Consider the following 22,806-nt stretch of genomic DNA (forward strand, 5'->3'; position numbering starts at 1 on the left):
TTCAATGAAATCGGCTTGGACAGTAGTGACAGGATACACATCCGTAAATGATATAATATCAGGGTCCAAAAGCTTTGGGATAGTTTCTAGCAAGGAACTGATCGAAAGTGAGCTGCCGTGGCCAAGAAGAGAAAATGGCAATAAGGCTGTATCATCAATGAGGCTTTGATCATCCTCTTCATCTGAGCTCTCCAGGTGGATAAGCTCAGAGAGACTTGATGAGGTCAGGATGTCTGTAATAGTAAGTGACAGACCCTGTTCTCGCGCCGCGACCACCAGCCTCATTGCCTGGATAGAATCACCGCCAACCGTATAGAAGCTGTCATCGAGGTATATGTTGGATGCATCGATATCTAGAATTGACGCCCATAGGTATTGCATTTGCTTTTCTGCAGCTGTGACAGGCAGACGCTGTTGTTGGTTCCTCTTCGGATCAAGCGCTGCCATGTCTTCCGTTGTAAGGGCACCGCCGATTGTTTTGAGTGCCTTGCGGTCTATTTTGCCTGTTACCGTCTTAGGAATGGCAGCAATGGGTATAAAGGCCGAAGGGATCATGTATGCCGGAACTATTTTGACCAGCCTCTGCCTTATCTGGCTTGCTATCTCGGCAACTCTTGCTTGCGATTGATCAATCTCGGGCATGCTGATGAACATTGCCAATATAGCGCTACCTCCACGTGGACTTATGATCTCAGCGACAACTTGCACGTCTTGATCTTGAGGAAGCAGTTGTTGTACATGGTGCTCAACCTCACCAAGTTCCAGTCGCTGGCCGTGAATCTTTGCTTGTGAGTCCTTGCGGCCAACAAAAGTTAGGGTGCCGTCCATTTGATAGCGTACTATATCTCCTGTTTTGTAGAGGCGTCCCCTTCGGCCAGAGATCCCCAATTCTGGTATCCCCTGGAGCAGCCAAGACGGATCTTGAACAAACGCGGCTGAAGTGCGTTCTTCGTCATTGAGATAACCTTGACCAACCAAAGGGCCTTCTAACCATAACTCTCCTTCGACCCCGATAGGCACGAGGTAGTTACCGTTGCCGGGATCAACCACCCAAGTCCTTTGCCCAACACCTTTGCCGATTGAAACGGCGGATCCTAAACTAACCTGGCCAACATTGGCCGCTGTTGCGCAAATCGAACACTCTGAGGGGCCGTATGCATTCAATAGCTTGGGTATCCCCTTGAAACGGCTGACATCGGACGGCGACATTGCCTCACCAGCTAATAGCAAAACTTCTAGTCCTGACATCGACGTTGGATCCACAGTCCGAGCAACTGAAGGAGTCAACGAGATGTGCGAAATCTGATATCGACGCAAGCAGCCTGCCAAATCGTTTCGCATTTCTGTCTGAGAGCCTATACAAAGGCAACCTCCATTACAAAGAGCGAACAGTATACAAGACCAAGACATGTCGAAGGCATAAGACGCAAAATCTAGTACTCGGCTCGTCGGGCTAAAGCCCAGGCGTTCCGTCTGATGATGTATTGCACTAGCAAAATTCTGGTGCGACACTGTAGCTCCCTTGGGCGTACCGGTGCTTCCGGAGGTGAATACGACGTAAAGTAGATCCGTGGGCTTTGCTTTGGTCACTGATTGCGGCAGCTGAAGGTCATTTGTAGGAAAGCCGTTTTTAAGGACGTCGTCAAAGTATCTTGTGACGTCTAGTAATTGTGCTCCGGCAGCAGCTTCCTGGAGTCGGTAGGCCAGTGCTTTGTTCGCAGCTGATGCAAGTATCGCTTTTGGGCGTATCTGTTGTAAGATAGATTGGAGCCGGTCTTCTGGTTGGTTGGTGTCTACCAAGAAGCAAGCTGCGCCAGTCTTCCAGACCGCGTACGCAGTTACCGCTGTCCACATTGACTTTTCGAAACAAATAGGCACTATTACAGTCGGCCCAATGCCCATAGCTGTTAATCGGAGAGAGAGACTGTATGCCAATGACTCCAATTCCATGTAAGTAAGTTCACCATCCCAAGCGCATATTGCCGGCGCATATGGCTGTTTATGCGCTACATCTGAGATCATGTCATGTATACAGACTCGGACTGTTTCGGGCACAGATGCGTTCCAGTTCCAAACAGTCTCAAGATCGCTTTGTGGGATGAAGCTCAAGTTTCGAAGTAGAGTCTTTTGGTGGGTTTCTTCGCACAAGACTGTGAGTATGTGTTCAAACTGGTCTCGCATTCTCGCAATCTTTCCATTGTCTATCACGTTTGAATCATAATTGAGCTTCACAGACAGTCCGTGAGGATTGATGTCGCATACAACCTCTAGAGCATAGGTGGAGGACACGCCAGCGTCTTGTTGGGCCCGAGGAGTTTCAAGAGGTTTGAAAATGCTAGATTGGCCATCCAAAGTTGCTGGTTGTACTACGAGCAACGTTTGGAAATCGCAACCGTGCTCTGCGTCCTCGCTAATTTTGCGGATGTTTTGAAGGCCCATTTGCTCGAATGGTATCGACTGTATACTCCGTTGCTGTATTTGCGCTTGCAGCTCTTCAACAGTGGTATCTGATTCCTCTGGAAACAGAATCCGGACTGGCACCGTAGCTACTGTTGGACCAGCAATATGCTCTGCGCCCGGTATTGCGGCTTGTCGGCCAGTAACTGTGCAGCCAAATACGACATCATTCGAGCTTGTGTATAACTTTTGCAAAAGTGCCCACGCAGTCCGAATAATTGTAGCTGGCGTCACGTCGGTATCTGGCCATGTGACATTAGAGATGGCTGCGTAAAGTACTTTATCCGTTGAAGGAGCATATCCTGGCAAAGGCAGCTGAGGAAAGACGGCTGCCTGGGATCCATTAAAGTGTCCTTTCCAGAAATCGATAGCGGCGGATTCATTGGTATCGTGAATATGGGAAATAAACCGCCGGAATGGAACATATTGCGTTCTTTGTTCGTCTCGATATGCTTTGTCAATTGCATCTAGTACCATTGAAACGAGGAAGTTATCGTATAGTGCGTGATGTATGGTCCACGAAAAGAGAGTTCCATGTTCATGTCTCAATAATCCGAACCGATTAAGTCTTGTTCCTAGTCCCATATCGTCTGAAGTTGATGAGCGAGAAAAGGCATCTGAAATGGTTTCATTTTGCCATTGAATAGGTTCGTCGACGACGGTTTGAACAAGCCCCTGCCTAGGAAGGTTAATGACTCTTGTTCGAAGAATTGGCATTTCCGCTGAAACGTCTTCACAAGCCTGAATAAATCGTTCTATATCTACGTCAGGCTTGAGAATAAATTCAATGTGCGCAATATAGTTGCCACTCCGCTTCTGCGTCATTGCCAAAAGTCCTTCTTGCAGCGGCGTGCATGGTAGCACGTCCTCGATCTGACTACTTGAAACGGTGCAGAGCGATGCTGCGTGTAGTTGAGCAAACTCAGTCGTGATTCCATCTTTGAGAAGAGAGAACGGAGCTATTACTTCCTCCTCGACGGTTTTGTCATTCCACTTCAACTGCTTGGCTTGGTCACATAGTCGGGGCTGCTTGAAAATGTCAGCAACAGTCAGAAGCATACCCTGCTCTCTAGCTATTGCCACAAGCCTCATAGCTTGTATCGAATCGCCAATGCGAAGAAAGCTGGTGTTTGCATCAATAAGAGTAGAGTCAACATTTAATACCGATGCCCATAGTCGTCGCAGGCGTCTTTCTCCAGTAGTAAGCGGTATTTTTGCCTCGTCTATCTGTGGCGAGACGTGCAATGCCACTATGTCTTCTATGGCCAGCCTGTTGCCCATTTCACGCAGCGCCTTTCTGTCAGTCTTCCCAGTTGCTGTCATTGGAATAGTAGTAAGCGGCACAAATGCAGCGGGAATCATGTAGGAGGGAATCCTGTCAGCAAGTCGGCTGTCCAAATTCACTAATGTTGCCGTAAAATTTGGGTCATGTTGGTTGGAAGATTTCAGATAGATAAATGCAATCAACACCTGGCTGGTCGAATTATGCGGAGTGACCACTTCCGCTATGACAAGAAGATCTTCATTGCTTGGAAGTAGCTCCTTAACATGGTGCTCAACCTCTGCAAGTTCCACGCGCTGGCCTCTTATTTTCGCTTGAGAGTCTTTTCTTCCAACGAAAACAAGTTCTCCGTTTGAGTTGTATCGCACCAAATCTCTTGTTTTGTATAGACGACCACGCCTCCCGGGTATACTTCTTGAGCCTTGTACCAGCCAAGTAGGATTTTCAACGAAAGCTGCTGAGGCTTGCCCGGTCTGATCATTGAAATATCCGTGACCTACTAACGGGCCTTCTAGCCATAGCTCGCCTACACTACCGATGGGCGCCAGGCGACTTCCTGTCTCCTGGTCGACAACCCATGTTCGTAATCCACGTCCCCTACCAATTGGAGGTTCGGACTTGTTTCCATCGGTAATGAATGAAACAGTACTGCAAGGAGTGCATTCTGCAGGTCCGTAAATATTGACAACCTGTATGTTATCCAGTAACGAAAAATAGTGGGCATCATTCTGACTCAAAGCCTCTCCAGCCAGAGCCAGGACATTAAGGTTTGACAGGCTTTGTAAGTCAACCGATCGTGCAAGAGATGGGGTTAGCTGGACGTAGCTAACGTTGTATTTCTGAATGCAAGCGGCAAGATCGTTGTGCATCTCTTCCTGTGAGCCTATACAGAGACATCCACCAGTATAAAGTGTGAATAAAAAGTTGAACCACGACATGTCAAAAGCATAAGCGGCAAAATCGAGTACCCTTCCGCCAGGTTTGAAGCCGAGTGTCTCTACGTCTTCTACCAGAGTAGACGCAATATTCTGGTGAGATATCAAGACACCCTTCGGCAGACCTGTGCTGCCGGACGTGAAAACAGCATATAACAGGTCGGAGGGTTGGATAGCCACATGCTCTAAGCGTTGAGAATGAGAGACGTCTGCCTCCATCAGATCGGCTAAGAATGCCGTGCTGATGATCACTACATTGGTAGATTGGTCGGCTAGTTCCAAAGCGACGTCTTTATCTGTAGCAGATGCGAGAATGACACTGGATTGGACCTGCTGCACTATGCTTCGTAGCCGATTCGTTGGCTGATTGACATCTAGAGCAACAGAAGCAGCCCCAAGCTTCATGACAGCGAGCATAGCAACAGGCATGAGGACAGATTTCTCGAAGCAAAGGGGTACTACAACGCCAGGTTGAACACCTTTTCCCATTAGGTGCGCAGCAAGTCGGGATGATAGCAGGTCAAGCTCTCCGTATGAGAGTTGTCCATCCCACGCATGTATGGCCGGCGCATCGGGCTGTTTGCGCGCCGTCTGAGCCAGTAGGTTATGAACACACGTCTCATTCAAAGATGGAATAGCGGCGTTCCACTTCCAAATATCTTCTATGTCCTGCTCACCGGCGATTTGAATCTCGTTCAATCTTAACTCCTGCTGGCCTGAAGCGCATACTAAGCGCAGCATGTGCTCGAATTGATTCACTATTCGCTTAGCCTCTTGCTGTTGGACAATTCTTGAGTCAAAGCTCAACGTCAGAGCAAGGCCATCTTGCTGTAGGACGCAAACGAGTTCTAGCGCATAGGTAGAGAATGCACTGGCTTGGCTGCTGTCTCGTTCGGCCATGTCAGCAGGCTTGAAGACTGTATTCGGAATCTGCCCTATTTCCGATGGCTGGATGACAAGTAACGTTTGGAAATCACATCCCTGCTGTGCTTCAGGACTGACTTTTCGTATCTCTTGAAGGCCAATATGCTCGTATGGTATGGATTCAACTGATTGTCGCTGCATATCTTCTAAAAGACGCGATACATGGATGGTGGGATCCAGTGTGGCGCGAACAGGCACTGTAGCGATGAGAGGTGCGGCGATTTGCTCCACGCCTGGAATGGGGATTTGCCTTCCTGTTACCGTGGTGCCAAACACGACATCGTCCGAATTAGTGAAAGATCCTTGCACTAAAGCCCAGGCAGCCTTGATTGCAGTGGAAGCTGTGACATTTGTTGTGGGAAAGATAATGCTTGAGATGTCATGCCCAAGGAAAGTATCGGCTCGGGGTATATACTCCAGGGATAACAATTGAGGAAATATGGCCGGGCGAGATCCCTCAAATTGGCTAAGCCAGAAGTGGTTTGCTTCAGACCTATCCGCCTCCTGGATGTATTGAATATATCTCTGAAATGGGACGGCTGTAAAATCGTCTTGTCCATCATACGCCTTCTGGATTGCATCCAACATCATGGCGAATGACCATCCGTCGTATAAAGCGTGGTGAATTGTCCATGAAAACCGCGTAACTGTACCTTCCTGGCATATTCTGAATGAATTGAGCTTTGTGCCGAGACCAATATGATCTTGTTGCAGATTCCATTGCACACGCTCGTCAATTACTACCTGGACAATTCCTTCTCCCGGTAGGTCGACGATTCGCGTCCGAAGGATCGGGAAGGAATCAACCACAAGCTCACAAGCAGCCTTAAACCTCTCTATATCTATCTCTGGCTCTAGGTTATAGACGTTTTGAGAAATGTAGTCCCCAGAATGTTTCTCGGTCATTGCTAGCAGCCCCTCTTGCAATGGCGTGCACGGGAATATATCTTGAATCTGCGTAGCCTGCACGCTACAAAGAGACGCTGCTTGCTGCATAAGTGCGGGGCGATTAATGCTTTCGCTGAGAAGTGAGAAAGGTGCAACATCTGTGGTGATCATTTCGTCCTCTCCCTTCATCATTTGCGCCAAGTCGGATAGCCCTGGGTGCTCGAAGATGTTCGTGACCGTCAAAGCCAAGCCTTGTTCTCTAGCCGCTGCAACAAGTCGCATGGCTTGGATTGAGTCTCCTCCAATTCGTAAAAAGCTGTCATCTGCGCTGATACTAGAAGCATCAATTCCAAGGACTGTTGACCACAAAGCCTGGAGCCTCATTTCTGATGCCGACTGAGGCTCTTTGTATGACTTTTGCCTTTGTGGCTGCATTGCCGCAAGCTCCTCCAGAGTTAGCTTACTAGCCATCTCTCGCAATGCCTTCCTATCTGTCTTTCCAGTTCCTGTCATTGGCATCGTCGGAACAGGGATGAAAGCTGATGGGATCATGTATGATGGTATCTTGTTCGATAGCTGCTCTTGTAACGGCTCTGCTAAAGCTGAGATTTCAGATTTCAGCTTCTCATCTGTTCTTACCCCCATATCGAAGCCTGGAAGGCAAATGAACATGACCAAGAGAGCATTGTCACTGCATTTTGGAACTATTATCTCGGCAATAACACGTACACCCTCACCGTTATCAGGGAGGTGCTGGCGCGCATGGTGTTCCACTTCACTGAGTTCAACTCGCTGGCCTCTTATCTTCACTTGGGAATCTTTGCGGCCACAAAAGATTAGCGTGCCATCTGAGTCGTAGCGCACTAGATCTCCGGTCTTGTAGAGTCGCCCTCGGCGGCCAGATACGCGAGGTGCCCCTCGCAGTAACCAAACTGGATCAACCTCATACGTGGCTAGTGTCTGTCTGTCATCAAGATACCCTTGGCCTACTAGAGGACCTTCAAGCCAGAGTTCTCCTTCCACTCCAATAGGAACTAGTTTTTGACCGCTTTCTGGATCGACAATCCAAGTACATTGTCCTTGCCCGTTGCCAATCTGGGGCGTTATTGTGCGGTCCGTGATAACGGCTGCTGTGCTGCAGGGAGTGCACTCTGAAGGACCGTAGATATTCACAATTTTACCTACATCTGCACATCGAGTAACGTCGGAAAGTAGTAGTCCCTCCCCACCAAATGCAAGGACATCTAGCTGGGAAAGGACTGATGGATCAATAGTCCTCGCGAGCGAAGGTGTGAGGAAAGCGTATGAGATTCGGTGTTTTTGCAGGCAACCAGCAAGATCATTCTGTAGTTCACTCTTTGGTCTAATACAAAGACACCCTCCGGCGTAAAAGGTAAAGAGATAATTTGTCCATAGCATATCAAAGGCATAGGATGCAAAGTCTATAACGCGGCTTGTTGAGTTGAAGCCAAACACACTCATTTGGTGTTTCATGGCGCTCGCAAAGCTTTTATGCGACACTCTCGCTCCCTTGGGCATGCCTGTGCTGCCCGAGGTAAAAATGATGTATAAAGAATGGAATGAGCGGCCTAAATCTTCTAACGCTCGCAAATCTTCAGTGCTGTCTGCTGTAGTACGCGAAAGTTCAATGGTTTCTTTGCAGACGACATGTACTTGCATTTCCGTTTCACTCAGGTGAGATGCTAGTGCTGCGTTCAACGTCGATGAAACAATCACTTTTGGCTGAACTTGGCGGATGATGACTTTCAGTCTCTCTTCTGGTTGGCTGCTATCCATTGCAACAGATGTTGCTCCCGCTTTCATAACACCAAGGATGGCTACAGGCATCCAGACGGATTTCTCAAACAATAGAGGCACAGGCATGTTTGGCTCGATTCCGGCTTGGACCAGCTGGATTGCTACCTGATTAGAAAAGTGGTCAAGCTCTCGATATGTCAGTGTTCCGTCCCATGCATCGACTGCCAAAGAGTTGGGATGTTTGGCTATAGTTTCAGCGATAAGGTCGTGCACACATGCGTCTAATGTCTCGGGAACTGTTCCGTTCCACTTCCAGATATCTTGCAAATCTTGTGTAGTTGTGAAGTCAATGCCATCAAGTCTTATTTGTGTTTGATCTTCAGAGCATACCAGCCGCAAGACATGCTCAAACTGCTCTGCTATCCTCTGTACACGGTCGGCCCCTACGACCGTTGAATCGAAGCTGAAGCGTATGCTAACGCCTTGATCTTGAAGCCCACAAATGATGAGCAGAGGATATGTACTTAGATTCCTTAGCCAAGCATCATCATCAGATGTTGTTTCAAATAGCTTGGTCGGTAGTTGGCTTTGACCTTCCGGCTGAATAACAAGCAAAGTGGAAAAGTCGCAGGCATATTCTGATTCCTGGCTCACTCGGCGGATTTCTTGGAGACCGATTTGTTCGTAAGGCAGAGAGTCTATTGCCTGCTGTTGAACTTCTTGAAGGAATTTCTCTATAGTCTGTACACTGGGGTCTAGGACGATTCGCACAGGAGTGGTCGCAATAGTTGGTCCCGCTATCTGTTCAATGCCAGGCACTGCTAGCTGCCGACCAAGAGCAATTGTACCGAACAAAATATCATTTGATCCTGTGCAAGAGCCTTGTACGAGAGCCCAAGCCGCGCGAACAGCTGTAGACGCTGTGATATCAGTCTCGGGCCAGTGGATATTGAAAATGTCCCGATCAATAACAGCAGCAACTCGCGGCTTCTGCACTGAAGGGCGAGGTGGGAAAGATGATGAACGAATGCCCTTAAACTGAGCTTGCCAGAAATCGTGTGCCGCCCCTCTGTCGATATCTTGGAGGTGGCGAATGAACGCTTGAAAGTGGGTAGTCGAAAACTGCCTTTTGCCTTCATACGCACTGGAGATGGCGTTGAGTAGAAGGGGAAATGTCCATCCGTCATAAAGAGCATGGTGAATCTCCCACAAAAAACGGACGGAAGAATCTTCGTCTACAGTTAGGCGAAACTGCGTGAGCCTTCTGCCGAACCCAGTACTTCTCGCCTCCTTGGTCTGCCACTGAATGGCCTCGTCGATTACTACTTGTACCAGCCCTTTGCCGGGCAAATCCACGATACGAGTTCGTAGGATAGGAAATGCATGAAAAACGGTCTCGCATGCCCTTTTGAATCGTTCAATGTCTGTTCCCGGTTGTAGCGAATACTCGTTTTGAGAGACATAGTGGCCAAATGCCTTTTCAGTTAAGGCTAAAAGCCCCTCCTGTAAGGGCGTACAGGGGAAGACATCCTGGATTTGAACTGATTCAACCCCGCATAATGCTGCTACAGCGTTTCGAATTCCATCCTCGCTGAGCCCCACGTTGAGCAATGAGAATGGCATGATTTGGTCCACTAAGTCGGCACACTCTACAGTTGTTGCCACCTGAGCAAGCTCCCAAAGTTGGGGATGCTTGAAAATGTCGGCAACTGTAATAGATAGGCTTTCTTCTCTTGCTGCTCTGACGAGATTGATAGCTTGAATCGAATCGCCGATGCGAAGAAAGCTATCGTCAAGACCGATTTGAGAACTACTAACCTCAAGTATTTCTGACCATAGACGTTGCATCTTCTTTTCCGTTGGTGTGCGCGGTTCCCGCTTTTGTTGCTGTGCTTGTTGACCAAAGGCGAATATCTCTTCTATTGTCATGTTGCCACCAATTTCGCGAAGCTTTTTCCTGTCCGTCTTTCCAGTCGTAGTCATTGGAAAAGTCCTCAGTGGAATAAACGCTGATGGAATCATATATGAAGGAATAGTATTGCCAAGAGCGCCTTGTAATTTTGCTATTTCGCCAACCATTTCACTCTCTTCATTCTCAGTTCCTACTGTTAGGAAGGCAATCAGTATTTGGTTTGAGCCATCGCGCGGTGTTACAATCTCAGCCACAACTTGCAAGTCTCGATATTCTTGCAATTGCCGCTGGATGTGGACCTCAACTTCCCCGAGCTCCAGACGTTGGCCACGAATCTTGGCTTGCGAATCCTTACGACCGACAAAGATCAATGATCCGTCGGAGTTGTATCGCACCAAGTCACCTGTTTTGTAGAGGCGACCTTGCCTACCACTGTGCCCTGGTACTCCGTTCAATAGCCAAGGCGGATCATTGACGAATGCATTTGCTGTTCGCTCATCGTCAAGATACCCGAGGCCCACCAATGGACCTTCTAACCAAAGCTCTCCCTCAACACCGACAGGCATGAGATGGCTTGGATCATGAGGGTCAACGATCCATGTACATTGTCCGACTCCTTTTCCAATAATAGGTAGACCTGACTTATTCTGCCTAAGATTGGCCGCTGTGGCGCAGACGCTACATTCTGCAGGACCATAAGCATTGATGAGGTTTCTAACTTTAGCGCAACGCTCAATATCGGAAGCCTGTAAGCCTTCGCCGGCAAGGATCAGGGTGTCAAGGGCAGATAATACATCAACGTCAACTGTACGCGCAAGTGAAGGCGTGAGCTGAGTAAAAGAGATATTGTACCGCTGTAGACAGCCTGCGAGGTCATTTTGCATCTCATTGTAAGAGCCAATGCAGAGGCATCCTCCTAAACATAACGTAAAGAGGAAGTTGGACCATGCCATGTCAAAAGCGTAAGACGCAAAGTCAAGCACTCTGCTTTCTGGAGTAAACCCAAGGTGGTGACTCTGGTGCTTGATAGCGCTAGCGAAATTCTGATGAGAGATCTGTGCTCCCTTGGGGATGCCGGTAGATCCAGATGTGAAAACTATGTAAAGCAAATCAGAAGGTCTTGCAGTCAGTGCAGGGGATTGAGCTGCGGTTCCAGCAGGCTCGATATGCAATGCTTCCAACGCCGACTTGCTCACAACTTCGATGTGTGCTGTGCCACTAAGATGAGAAGCCATTGACTCATTCTGAGTTGATGAGAGAATCAACGTTGGTTTGATTTGGCTGATAATAGTCCTCAATCGTTCTTCAGGCTGATTTACGTCCATAGCAACGCAGCACCCACCGGCCTTCATAACAGATAACATGGCAAGCGGCATGTACATTGATTTCTCAAAGAGCAGTGGAACTGGTACATTCCGACCAACTCCGAGCTTTATCAGTCGTTGGGATAAAATCGTTGAAAGTTCATCCAACTCTTTATAGGACATTTCGCCATCCCAGGCGCATATTGCTGGTGCGAATGGCTGCCTTGTTGTAGTTTCTGCAATGATGTCGTGTATACACAGCTCCACAGCGTCGGGAACAGCGCTATTCCAGGCCCAAATATCTTGGAGGTCCTGCTTACAGGCGACGTCAAGGTCGCCAATGGTTGTTTGGCCCATATCCTCAGAACAAAGTAGCCGCAGAAAATGCTCAAATTGCTCAGCTATCCTCTGTATCCGTTCAGCTCCAATCACTGCGGAGTCGAAGTTCAAGGTTATTGAGACTCCCGAATCGTCAAGGCCAAAGATCAGCTCCAAAGCATAAGTGGAGAATACATCTGCTTGGTCTTTAAGCTCATTTTTTGCTTGAGATGAGATAGCTTTGAGAATTCTATTCCGAGGAGTGTTTAGTTCCGCTGGCTGTATCACAAGCAAAGCTTGGAAGCTGCAACCAAGCTCCGCTTCTTGACCAAGTTTTCGAATCTCTTGAAGACCAAAATGCTCATACATCGTAGATTCAGCCGCCTGCGTCTGTATTCTTTGAAGCTGTTCTTCAACTTGCAGACTGGTGTCTAGTATTACCCGTACGGGAACGGTTGCAATTGTCGGTCCAGCTACTCTCTCAATTCCTGTTAGTGCAGCCTGCCTGCCCGCAACCGTCACTCCAAAGACGATGTCATTGACTGTTGTATATGTTGCCTGTAAAAGAGACCATGCGGTGCGAATAACGGTAGAAGGCGTGATATCATTTGAGGGCCATGCCAGATTCTTAATCTCATGTTCCAATATGCTGTCCACCCGAGGAACATAAGATGGAGAAGGACATACCGGAAACGCAGCTGCCTCACATCCTTGGAAATGCGTTTGCCAGTACTTCCGAGATGCTGCAACATCAACGTTTTGGATATGGCGAATGAATGGCTGGAATGGAAGCGGCCAAGCATGCCGTTCAATTTGCGACAATAGCCGTTCAAGTGTATCTAGCAGAAGGTGAAATGACCATCCGTCGTATAAGGCGTGGTGAATTGACCAGGTTAAAGTGGTCGTACCGTTGTTCTTGGTAGCAACAGTTAGAGTACTAAGTCTTGTACCAAGTCCCATTTTAGCGTCTGAGTACTCTTTAGTCCAGTGTGCTGGCTCGTTGACAACGACCTGGACAAAGCCTTGGCCCGGCAGGTACACGACTCGAGTTCGCAGAATAGGAATATTTGTAGCCATTTCTTCAAATGCCCGTCGAAAAGTGCTTGGATCTATCGACTTTGGCACCTCGAATTCGTTGCGTAAAATATATTGTCCTGATTGTTTCTCGGTCATAGCTATCAGCCCTTCTTGCAGTGGCGAACAAGGGAAGATATCTTGCACCTGTTCAGGTTGTATATCGCAGAGAGATGCCGTTAGCTGTATGGCCGCCTCTACATCAACGTTTGACTGCAGTAGAGAAAATGGCTGAACCGTTTCGTCGATTGAGGAATCAATATCGGCGATGCTGCTGAGTTTTGCCATCTTGCAAAGATCACTAAGGCGCGGCTGTTTGAAGACATCTTCAACTGAGAACAGTAGACCTGAGCTTCTCGCTATGCCAACCAATCTCATAGCCTGAATTGAGTCACCACCAATGCGTAGGAAGCTGTCATCTGTGCTGATTTCTTCAAACTTCATGCCAAGGACAGTCGCCCACAAGTTGCACATCTGCTCTTCAGCTTCTGTACTAGGTGGCTTTCTCTCAACTTGTGAGTTTCGTTGGAACTCTAACAACGTCTTCAAGGTTATCTCGCTACCCATTTTCTTCAAGACTTTTCTGTCAATTTTGCCTGTGGGAGTCAAAGGCAAAGCCGCAATTAACACAAATGCCGAAGGGATCATATATGACGGAAGTATCTCAGTCAAATGCTGATCGACTTCCCTCTTGATTTGCTGAACAATCGTGATATCCTCTTTGGCCCCAGGAGCGCAGACAAACAGTACCATTATCTCGCCATTTCCATCGAGAGGGACAACCACCTCAGCCTTTATTTGTATGCTGCCATATTCACTGGGTAGTAGCTTGGCAATATGATACTCCACTTCGCCGAGCTCAATTCTTTGTCCCCTAATCTTCACTTGGCTATCTTTGCGCCCAGTGAAAACAAGCGCGCCATCGGCAGTATACCGCACAAGATCTCCTGTCTTGTAAAGACGACCTGTTCTGCCTGGCGTATCCCGCCACCCTTTCAAAAGCCAGGCGGGATCTTGAATAAAAGCAGCCACTGTTTGCTCTTCGTTGTAAAAATAGCCTTGGCCAACTAGCGGGCCTTCTAACCATAATTCACCTTCGACGCCAATAGGCACAAGTTTTGTTTCGTCTTCTGGATCGACTACCCATGTGCACTGGCCAATGCCCCGTCCTATTGGCGGCGGACCACTTGTATGAAATTTCAGATTCGACGCTGTTCCACAAACAGAGCATTCCGCAGGGCCGTATGCGTTTAGAAGCATTTTCGCAACAGAGGCGTGATCAACGTCCGTCATGGAGAGTCCTTCTCCAGCCAGAAGAAGAACATCCAAGTGCGAAAGAATTGAAGAGTCGATGGTCCTGGCTAGCGAGGGGGTTAATTGGACAAAAGTGATCTGATATCGTTGCAGGCAACCTGCGAGGTCGTCTCTCATTTCGCTCTGCGATCCGATGCAAAGACAACCGCCAGTACACAGCGTAAATATAAAGTTCGACCACGCCATATCAAAGGCGTACGAGGCAAAATCAAGCACCTGACTCGATGAAGTAAAGCCGAGCTCAGTCTGCTGGTGCTTTACAGCACTTGAAAAGTTCTGATGCGAGATCTTGACACCTTTCGGGGCACCGGTGCTTCCCGACGTAAAAACGACGTATAATAGATCCAATGGCGACTGCGATGCCATGATATCTGCCATACCCTCTTGCGAGACAATGCGTGAATCAACAGTCAGCCTGTCAAGCGCTGCTTTGTCTATGACTTCTACCTCGACAGGAGTATCGCTCAATCGAGTGGCCAAGGCTGCATTATCTGTGGACGAGAGGATTATGCGCGGGCCAACTTGTCGTATTATCGTCCGTAGTCGTTCTTCCGGCTGATTAATATCAAGTAGTAGTGAAGCTGCGCCAGCCTTCATCACAGAAAGCATTGCGACTGCTGTCCACATGCTCTTTTCGAAGCACAGAGGGACGAGCACGTTTGCATGCACTCCTTTCTTCGCAAGATGTAGAGCAAACCGTGATGCAATGGAGTCCAGCTCAGCGTAGGTTAAAACTCCATCCCAAGCCCGTATTGCTGTCGAGTTTGGTTGCTGGATTGCCATTTTCTCGATACTTTTGTGAATCAGACCGTCCACAGTTTCTGGCACCCGCGCATTCCAATTCCAAATGTCCTGCAAGTCATTTTGGCTAAGGATGTCGACTTCGTGCAACTTCTTGGTTCGCAATTCTGCATCGCAAACCACCCTTACTAAATGCTCAAATTGCTTGATAATTCTCTCTGATTCTGCCCTACTGATAATGGACGAGTCAAAGCCGATGCTCAAATGTAAGCCATCTTCCAAGAGAGTGCATATGAGCTGCAAAGCATATGTATTGAAACCATTCAATGCGCCCGTGTGCTCGGATATTAGCTCGAAAATCTCACTTTGATCTGTAACCAGTCCAGGCGGCTGCACCACGAGGAGGGTTTGGAAGTTACAGCCGTATTCTGCATCTTGGCTAACCTTGCGGATTTCACGCAGACCCATCTGTTCGTAGGGGATACCGTCTATTGACTGCTGCTGAACTAGCCGCAATAGCTCATTCAGAGTCTGATTTGACTCCCAAACAACTCGAACGGGAACGGTAGCGATAGCAGGTGCTGCCATTTTCTCAATGCCCAAAACGGCTGCCTGCCGACCGGTCACAGTGGCACCGAAAGCAACATCGCTTGAACCTGTATAAGCGCCCTGGAGCATTGCCCAGGAAGTTCGAATCGCAGTAGCTGCCGTGATATCTGTTTTTGTCCAAGAGATATTTGTGAAGCGATGTTCGATGATTTCGTCAACACTTGGTGTATATGCTGGCGAAGGAGTGGCTGGGAAAACTGTGGCCTGCGACAACTGATAGTACTTAGACCAGTGATCAAAAGCTGCATTCTTGTCTATGTTTTGAATGTAGTGGATGAATCTCTGAAACGGCACTGTTTCGACTTCTTGTCCTTGGTATGCTTTTTCAATGGCATCTAACATCAAAGGCATTGACCAACCATCATAGAGGGCATGATGCATCCTCCACTTGAAGACAGTTCCAAGGCCACGATCAACACTCAAGTAAAATCGACTTAGCTTATCGCCAAGCGCCATGGACCTACTTGGTGCATTAGAATCATCATTGTCGGTTGATTCCCATGAAATGGCTTCATTAAGAATCGCCTGTACAAGCCCTATACCAGGCAAGTCAAAGACTCGCGTTCGGAGGATGGGCAGGTTGGCGACAGCATCCTCGCAAGCTTTTTTGAACCTGCTTATGACTAATCCCGGGCGAAGTGTGAATTGTCTTTCCGATATATAATCGCCTGGGCGCTTCACTGTCATGGCAAGTAGTCCCTCTTGCAACGGGGTGCAGGGTATGATGTCTTGGATTTGAGCAACATCGAGGCCACACAAGGACGCGACTTGCTGCCGAGCATCCTGTAAGTTGATTCCATTTCCAAGGAGAGAGAAAGGGGCCACTGATGAACTGGCTGATGCAGAATCGTGATCCAAGTTTTTCATGAGCCGAGCCAGATCAAGAAGGCGAGGCTGTTTGAAAATATCAGCCACAGTCAGAACCAACCCTTCCTGGCGTGCAATTCCAACCAGCTTCATAGCTTGGATAGAGTCGCCCCCAATGTGAAGGAAATTATCATCTAGGCTAATTGTAGAGGCCTCAATCCCTAACACTGAGGCCCACCACCCTTGCATCTTCTCTTCAGCCTCGGTTCTAGGTGCCTGAAACTCGGTCTGTCGTGTGGGATGAAGCGCTGCCAGCTCAATAGTCGTAAAGCTGCTGCCGATTTCATGCAAGACTTTCCGATCTGTTTTCCCCGTTGCCGTCATTGGAATATCTTTTATTGGAATGTATGCAGAGGGTATCATGTATGATGGCACCACTTGAGCAAGGAGTCCGTCTACTCCATGCGTTAGAGTCGCCACAGATGCCTTTAGAGCGTCTTTATCTTTGCTTTCAAATTCATCAATGCAGATAAATATGGCAAGAACTGCAATGCTGGAATTTTGTGGCTTTATCACTTCGGCCACAACTTGGGAACTTCCGCGCAGTAAACGTCTGACATGATATTCCACTTCACCAAGCTCTACCCGCTGGCCGTTAATCTTTACTTGGGCATCTTTTCTGCGGATGAACATAAATGTACCGTCCTCATTCTGTCGCACGATATCACCAGTCTTATACAGACGGCCATGACGACCGGCCTTTGACGGCAAACCGCTCATAAGCCATGACGGATCAATCACGAAGACAGATGAAGTCTTTTCCTCATCGTTAAGATATCCATCACCTACGAGCGGGCCTTCAAGCCACAGCTCGCCTTCTTCTCCTATAGGCACCAGACGACTCTCATCAGTCAAGTCCACCACCCAAGTGCATGCACCATGGCCTCTGCCAATTGGTGGATGCAGCTTTTCGTCTTTGTGAATGACTGAAGCGGTAGCATGCGGAGTGCACTCCGCAGGACCGTAAGCATTAATGATTTTCTTAGGTAGTGAAATCTTCTCAGCATGAGAGGCAGTCAGGACCTCTCCACTAGTTACTAGGATATCTAGTTGAGATAAAGCTTCTGATGAAACGATATGTGTGAGAGAAGGCGTGAGATGGGCAAAATTGACCCTATATCGTTGTATACAAGCCGCTGGGTCATTGCGCATCTCTTCATGTGACCCTATACATAGGCAGCCTCCACAGCATAGTGTGAAGATGAAGTTGAACCAGGCTATGTCGAAGGCATAGGAGGCGAAATCTAGTACTCGACTTGTTGGCTTGAAGCATAACTTTTCGCTCTGGTAGTGTAAGGCACTGGCAAGGTTTTGGTGGCTTAGTTTTGCTCCTTTCGGGATCCCTGTGCTGCCCGAGGTAAAAACGAGATAAAGTAGATCTGAAGGATTTACGGCCGGCAAGACTGGCTTGTAGTCCGCGTCGGAACCCATTTGTGTGGAATCGCCATTGAGAATGCTGGATTTATCGACCACTTTAAGCGGGATGTTACTCCCAGCTACTCGGGAGGCTTTATCCCTGTTTGGGATTGAGGAAAGAATGACTTTTGGCTGAACTTGCTTTACAATCCCTCGGAGCCGCTCCTCTGGTAGGGTCACATCGAGTGCAACGCATGCGGCTCCAGCCTTGAAAACTGCAAGCATGGCCACCGGCGTCCATACTGACTTCTCAAAGCAGAGGGGAACAATCCCCTGCCCAAGGCTGAGGGCGTTCAGCTGGCAAGCAAGGGCCGTTGAGAGCTCATCCAACTCCCTATACGTCAACTCGCCATCCCAAGCACAGATAGCTAGCTGATTTGGCTGCTCTTGAGCTACTTTCGAAATAATATCGTGTATGCATGTCGGTATTGATCTTGGAACAATGGCATTCCACTGCCAAATTTTCTGTAAATCATCATTGCTCGCCATGATTATGATAAGAGGCGTAGGGCTTTGTGGTATGAAAGCCAAGTGACGAATAGATTCTGTCAAGTAAATTGAGACAATTTGAAAAGGCAATCTAATGATTTGCCGCAAAATGCTCCCGCATTCCCTTTGGCAGCTCGACTAACTAATAGATCATATACAATTTCAATGTACATTGGCAGGACACCATCCCTATGACATATGGACCGCCACTAACTTCGGGTAACTGCCATAATAGTGAATCTTACCAAATGGCCGGCAATGCTAAGACTATCAATCTTTGGCACGTTGCGTTCTTTGCATCCTTGTCCGAACCAAGCAGGGAGCTCCTTTCGAGTAATTTAGGATGGACCTAGGAAGTGGGTGGACGTGGTACATTGGTAGAACCCAACCCCTAAAGGGTTAATACGCTCTACACCACTACTACTATTGGAATACTCTATCACAACGTCCAATCCGTGTTTATCGTATGTAAGCAATACGTGATGATTACACTTCTGCTTACCGGATATCTCGCTTTGAGGTTTACCCACGTGTTTATGTTCATGCAAAGTCAAACTAGTAAGTGTTCGTTCAAGCATCCCAGCGGGTACAGCAAAACCCGAAGGCAATAGAGAACAAGGGTGTGGCGGAATCCTTTGCTGGGACCATATTCGTCTGCCCAATTACAACCAAAAATACAATATGTACTATGAAAATTGGCGATACACACTACTTTTAAGGCCACTATACCACTAGCACTTATAGGTAGGTAGGGTACCTAGGCATGTGCAAACGTCTTTCTTACACTTCAGCCATTGAGAGTTACTATATAAATCTGGTTACATGTACTCCATGCCCCGCATGCTGATACCAGCTATAAGTACTGTGCTACATCGCAGTACTCATGGATGGGTAAGAACTACTACCTGGTCCTTTGTCGAAGGATTCTATTTGTAATGTGGTCCAGACGGTAGTGTAATCACTATATCCTCGCACAGTACAATATGGGTGATTGTTTGCCTAGGAAGATATTCCGGACGCTCACTATTCAGCTACGAATAAGGAGAAAAAAGATTAAAGCAACACCCCTTGCAGCTGCAGGTGCCAAAGTAAGCGCTTTTTAATTGCATGATGGAGTAAATAGGACCATATCCACCAATAGGTAGGTATTGTTGCTATCTAATCACAATTGCCCCATCGCCATACATGTACGAGTACTACTAGGGATAGCTAGCTTGCTATAGCTAGTAAATAGGCAGGGGTTACCGCCTAGCTTTTCGAGGAAATCGGTATACAGCAGTATCTAGAGCCATTCAAGAGCAATAGGCTCGTTCAATATTCCGGGCTTACCCCCGCGTTGGAGAAGCTCCGTAAAGTACGACGCAGCTAGCTTCAAGGACGATGCAGTAGTGCACACATTACAAGATCCACAGCCAAAGAAACGTTACCAAGTTGCATTCCGACACATTTGACAAAAATCTTGATCAAGCTTAAAATTGTAGCCCAAGACGCCCGAGAGTGATGGTGTTGGCATGCCTCTTCACGCCCAAGTCCCCTTCTAGCTTTCATCTCCCATCTTCATTCATGATTTAGAGTTCACGCTTTTAGACAATTCTATGCCTGTTTTTGCTACTCGGCGCCAGGATGCATGCCAAGGCAAATAACGATACTGGCCCTTCTACTTCTACAGAAGAGGGGTATATGGCTCAGCTTGAGTTACCCCAAGGTGTCAGATTGATAGCTTCGGAAATACTTGATCAGCGCTCCGACCAAGAAATAGCGTCATGGTTACAAAAGAGACACGCCGTTACGTCTCAAAAGAACGTATGGACATTTTGGAATAAGGGATGGAAAGCCATGCAGCCATGGGCACAGCGAAATGTAATCAATTGGGTTCGAAAGCTTGGCCCAGACTGGACAGTTCACGTTCTGGACGCCGTTCCTGACTCAGAAACACACGTTAAGCACTTTGTCGAATCATCATTTTTCCCGGAAGCTTTTAATAAAGGGACCATGGATGGGTTATTCGTGGGGCCTCACCAAGGAGACCTAGTCCGTTTACCTCTGCTGTGGAAGTATGGCGGCGCGTGGATGGATGTCGGCACACTTCTGTTTCGACATCTGGACGATATATGGTGGAATCGCATTATCGATCCGGCTTCACCGTGTGAGCTAGGTGGCTTTGCTGTCGAGTTCCGTGAAAAATATTACACAATGCTCAACGGATTTCTTGTCTGCCAGTCTGGAAATCCCTTCATTAAAAGATGGCATGACATTTATCTCAGCCTCTGGGGTCCGGATACGACGAATGCAACCGGATTCCATAAGCACCCCTTGCTAGCTCACATCAAAGCCATAGAAACACCATCTGACAGGGTGATTGAGGATCCAGAGATGATTACTGCAGTAGATGTCATGCTCGATTATCTCGCGCATTTCCTTTGCCTTGAGAGACTGAGGGGTCTGCGTGACCCCAATGATGGGTTTGATGGCGCGGAGTATTTTGCAACCAAGATTTTTCTTGCGCCTGCGATGCAAGAGTTATTCGCCTTGCAACCGCTTACACAATGGTCGGGAACTGAGCAGAATAATCTCTTGAGGGCACGCCTTGACGGCCCTAAAGATGAGATTTGGCAAAAAGCCAATGCTTATGTGCGCGACGCATTTGCAAATCAATCTGCCATCAAGGTGAGCCGCGGTCCCAAAAACCCCAAGTTAGTGTGTTTAGCGGAGCTTTGGGATAAAGAGGAGTTTGCAGACGCTGATCACGGAGAGGGGACGTTTGCATCCTATCTGAGATATGGTAGCATACACTATGACCAAACGAGAGACCTGGTTCCCATGGTGCTGGAGCGAAGTGAGACCACCTTCGAACTGGGGCTACTAGAGCCCCTGAAAGATTTTACCCAGTAAAAATGAGAATACTATTTGTCCAGACTATAGATGTCCCGTGAAACAATAATCGCTCCTATACTGCCGTGATCGAAAATGGCTGCCGGAATAACACACATCGCTGCACTATGGCCTACAGGGACAAGGGCGCAGATGACGGTCTCCATCGCTCCAACCTTGGATACACATATGACGGATCAAACATCCATAGCTCAATACTTGACGTACCACAGATAATGTACACCGTAGACCAGCGGTGGTCTGATGGCGAATGGCCTACACGGGTAATGGTGAAGCCATTACTGACTCTATGCCTATATTACCTATCACTTATTACAATTTCGAGATGCTACCAAACAGGAGATAAGATGTTAGTGCCGCTGATCATGGAGCTTCGTCTATTAGCTGGGGATGGAGTAATCTATACATATGTGGTGTGGCCCGTGTGGCTGCGGTTGAAGATGAATATGTATTAGACGAGTGCACAGTGTAGAGGTACCAGCCCATGAGTATGAACACTACGCTTGATAGAGTATAAACTGGATGAGAATACGAGCTCAATTGGTCAGGGGTTTCGAATTACTATCCAGCTCTAAGCATGGTGGCACGGATATCATATGCGTACGAATTACAGATAGTAATCTGAAAATGTTAACGTGCAGATCAACATTGCCATTTACTTCAGTAGTACTAGCAGTATGACAAGTCGAATACGAGTCAGCACCAGTGGAAATCGGCACGGGACGAGACCCGGCTAGTAGTGGCCCCGGCCATGAGTGCATAATCGCCCTGGAGAGCTTGGCTAGAAATTTGAAATGCAACGATGCATGTGGAGTCAGGTACCATTTGTGGCACTTACACCGGGTACTGGAGAGAGCTTCTCGGTACCGAATTTCTCGCGAAAGGTGCCAGTACCTGGGATAGGCTACTTGATGCTGCGCTTCTGCTGCTGTACACAAGTTTGGGTGAATTTGTATGCTTCATACCTTGTTACCTATCTGGGAAGTCACTCTATGACGCGCAATTATTGAGCAGAATGGATGAAAAGTCAAGTGGACAGCAGCAAGAAGGCCAAACATCGCTTACTAGCAGTACGGTATCGCCTTCTGTCGCTCCAGATCCTATTGACAATGAGCCCATCCAAGATGGCTTACAGGGTCAGGCAGAGCAGAAGCCCAAATTGAAAGATTACTTTGTTTGTTGCCCTATTTCCACCTCCATAAAGCCCTGTCTAATAGTGTTTAGCGCGTCTTTAGCTATGCAACCAAAATTGACATTTTTGCCTACACTGTGGGTATTATTTCGTCTATCGCGACGGGAGTTACTTTACCACTGATGAATGTCGTTTTCGGTAAGACTCTTGCATGTTCTTTCTTGTCATTGAAATCATGGTGAACTCACAGATGGAACCCTGCAGGAAGCTTTGTCGGTAACCTAAGCGGCTTTTCTCAATCATCTAGCGATGGCGATGCCAGTAGGTTAAAGCATCAAATAGACAAATTATCGTAAGCCTTCTACGTGGTATTTTCATAATAGTGTTTATCACTTGAGAGTTACTAAGCAAAAGAAGGCTGTACATGTTCTTTCTCTTCATTGCCCGCCTCGTACTGAATTATGCCAACAAAGTGAGTTCCGTTTCCATTTGAC

The 22,806-nt window shown here is 47.7% G+C and overlaps 1 protein-coding gene across 1 annotated transcript; it reads left to right on the forward strand.

Moving 5' to 3' along the window:
* Positions 1 to 19,911: 19,911 nt before the first annotated feature.
* On the forward strand, positions 19,912 to 21,180 carry TGAM01_v201437 (capsule polysaccharide biosynthesis protein; the record flags this gene model as incomplete). The annotated part of the gene is made up of 1 exon (XM_018804795.1): positions 19,912 to 21,180. The coding sequence occupies one exon, from the start codon at positions 19,912 to 19,914 to the stop codon at positions 21,178 to 21,180; it is 1,269 nt and encodes a 422-aa protein (XP_018662063.1).
* Positions 21,181 to 22,806: the final 1,626 nt, after the last annotated feature.

The sequence above is a fragment of the Trichoderma gamsii genome, assembly GCF_001481775.2.
Source record: "Trichoderma gamsii strain T6085 chromosome Unknown Scaffold_3.2, whole genome shotgun sequence".
NCBI classification, from domain to species: Eukaryota; Fungi; Ascomycota; class Sordariomycetes; order Hypocreales; family Hypocreaceae; genus Trichoderma; species Trichoderma gamsii.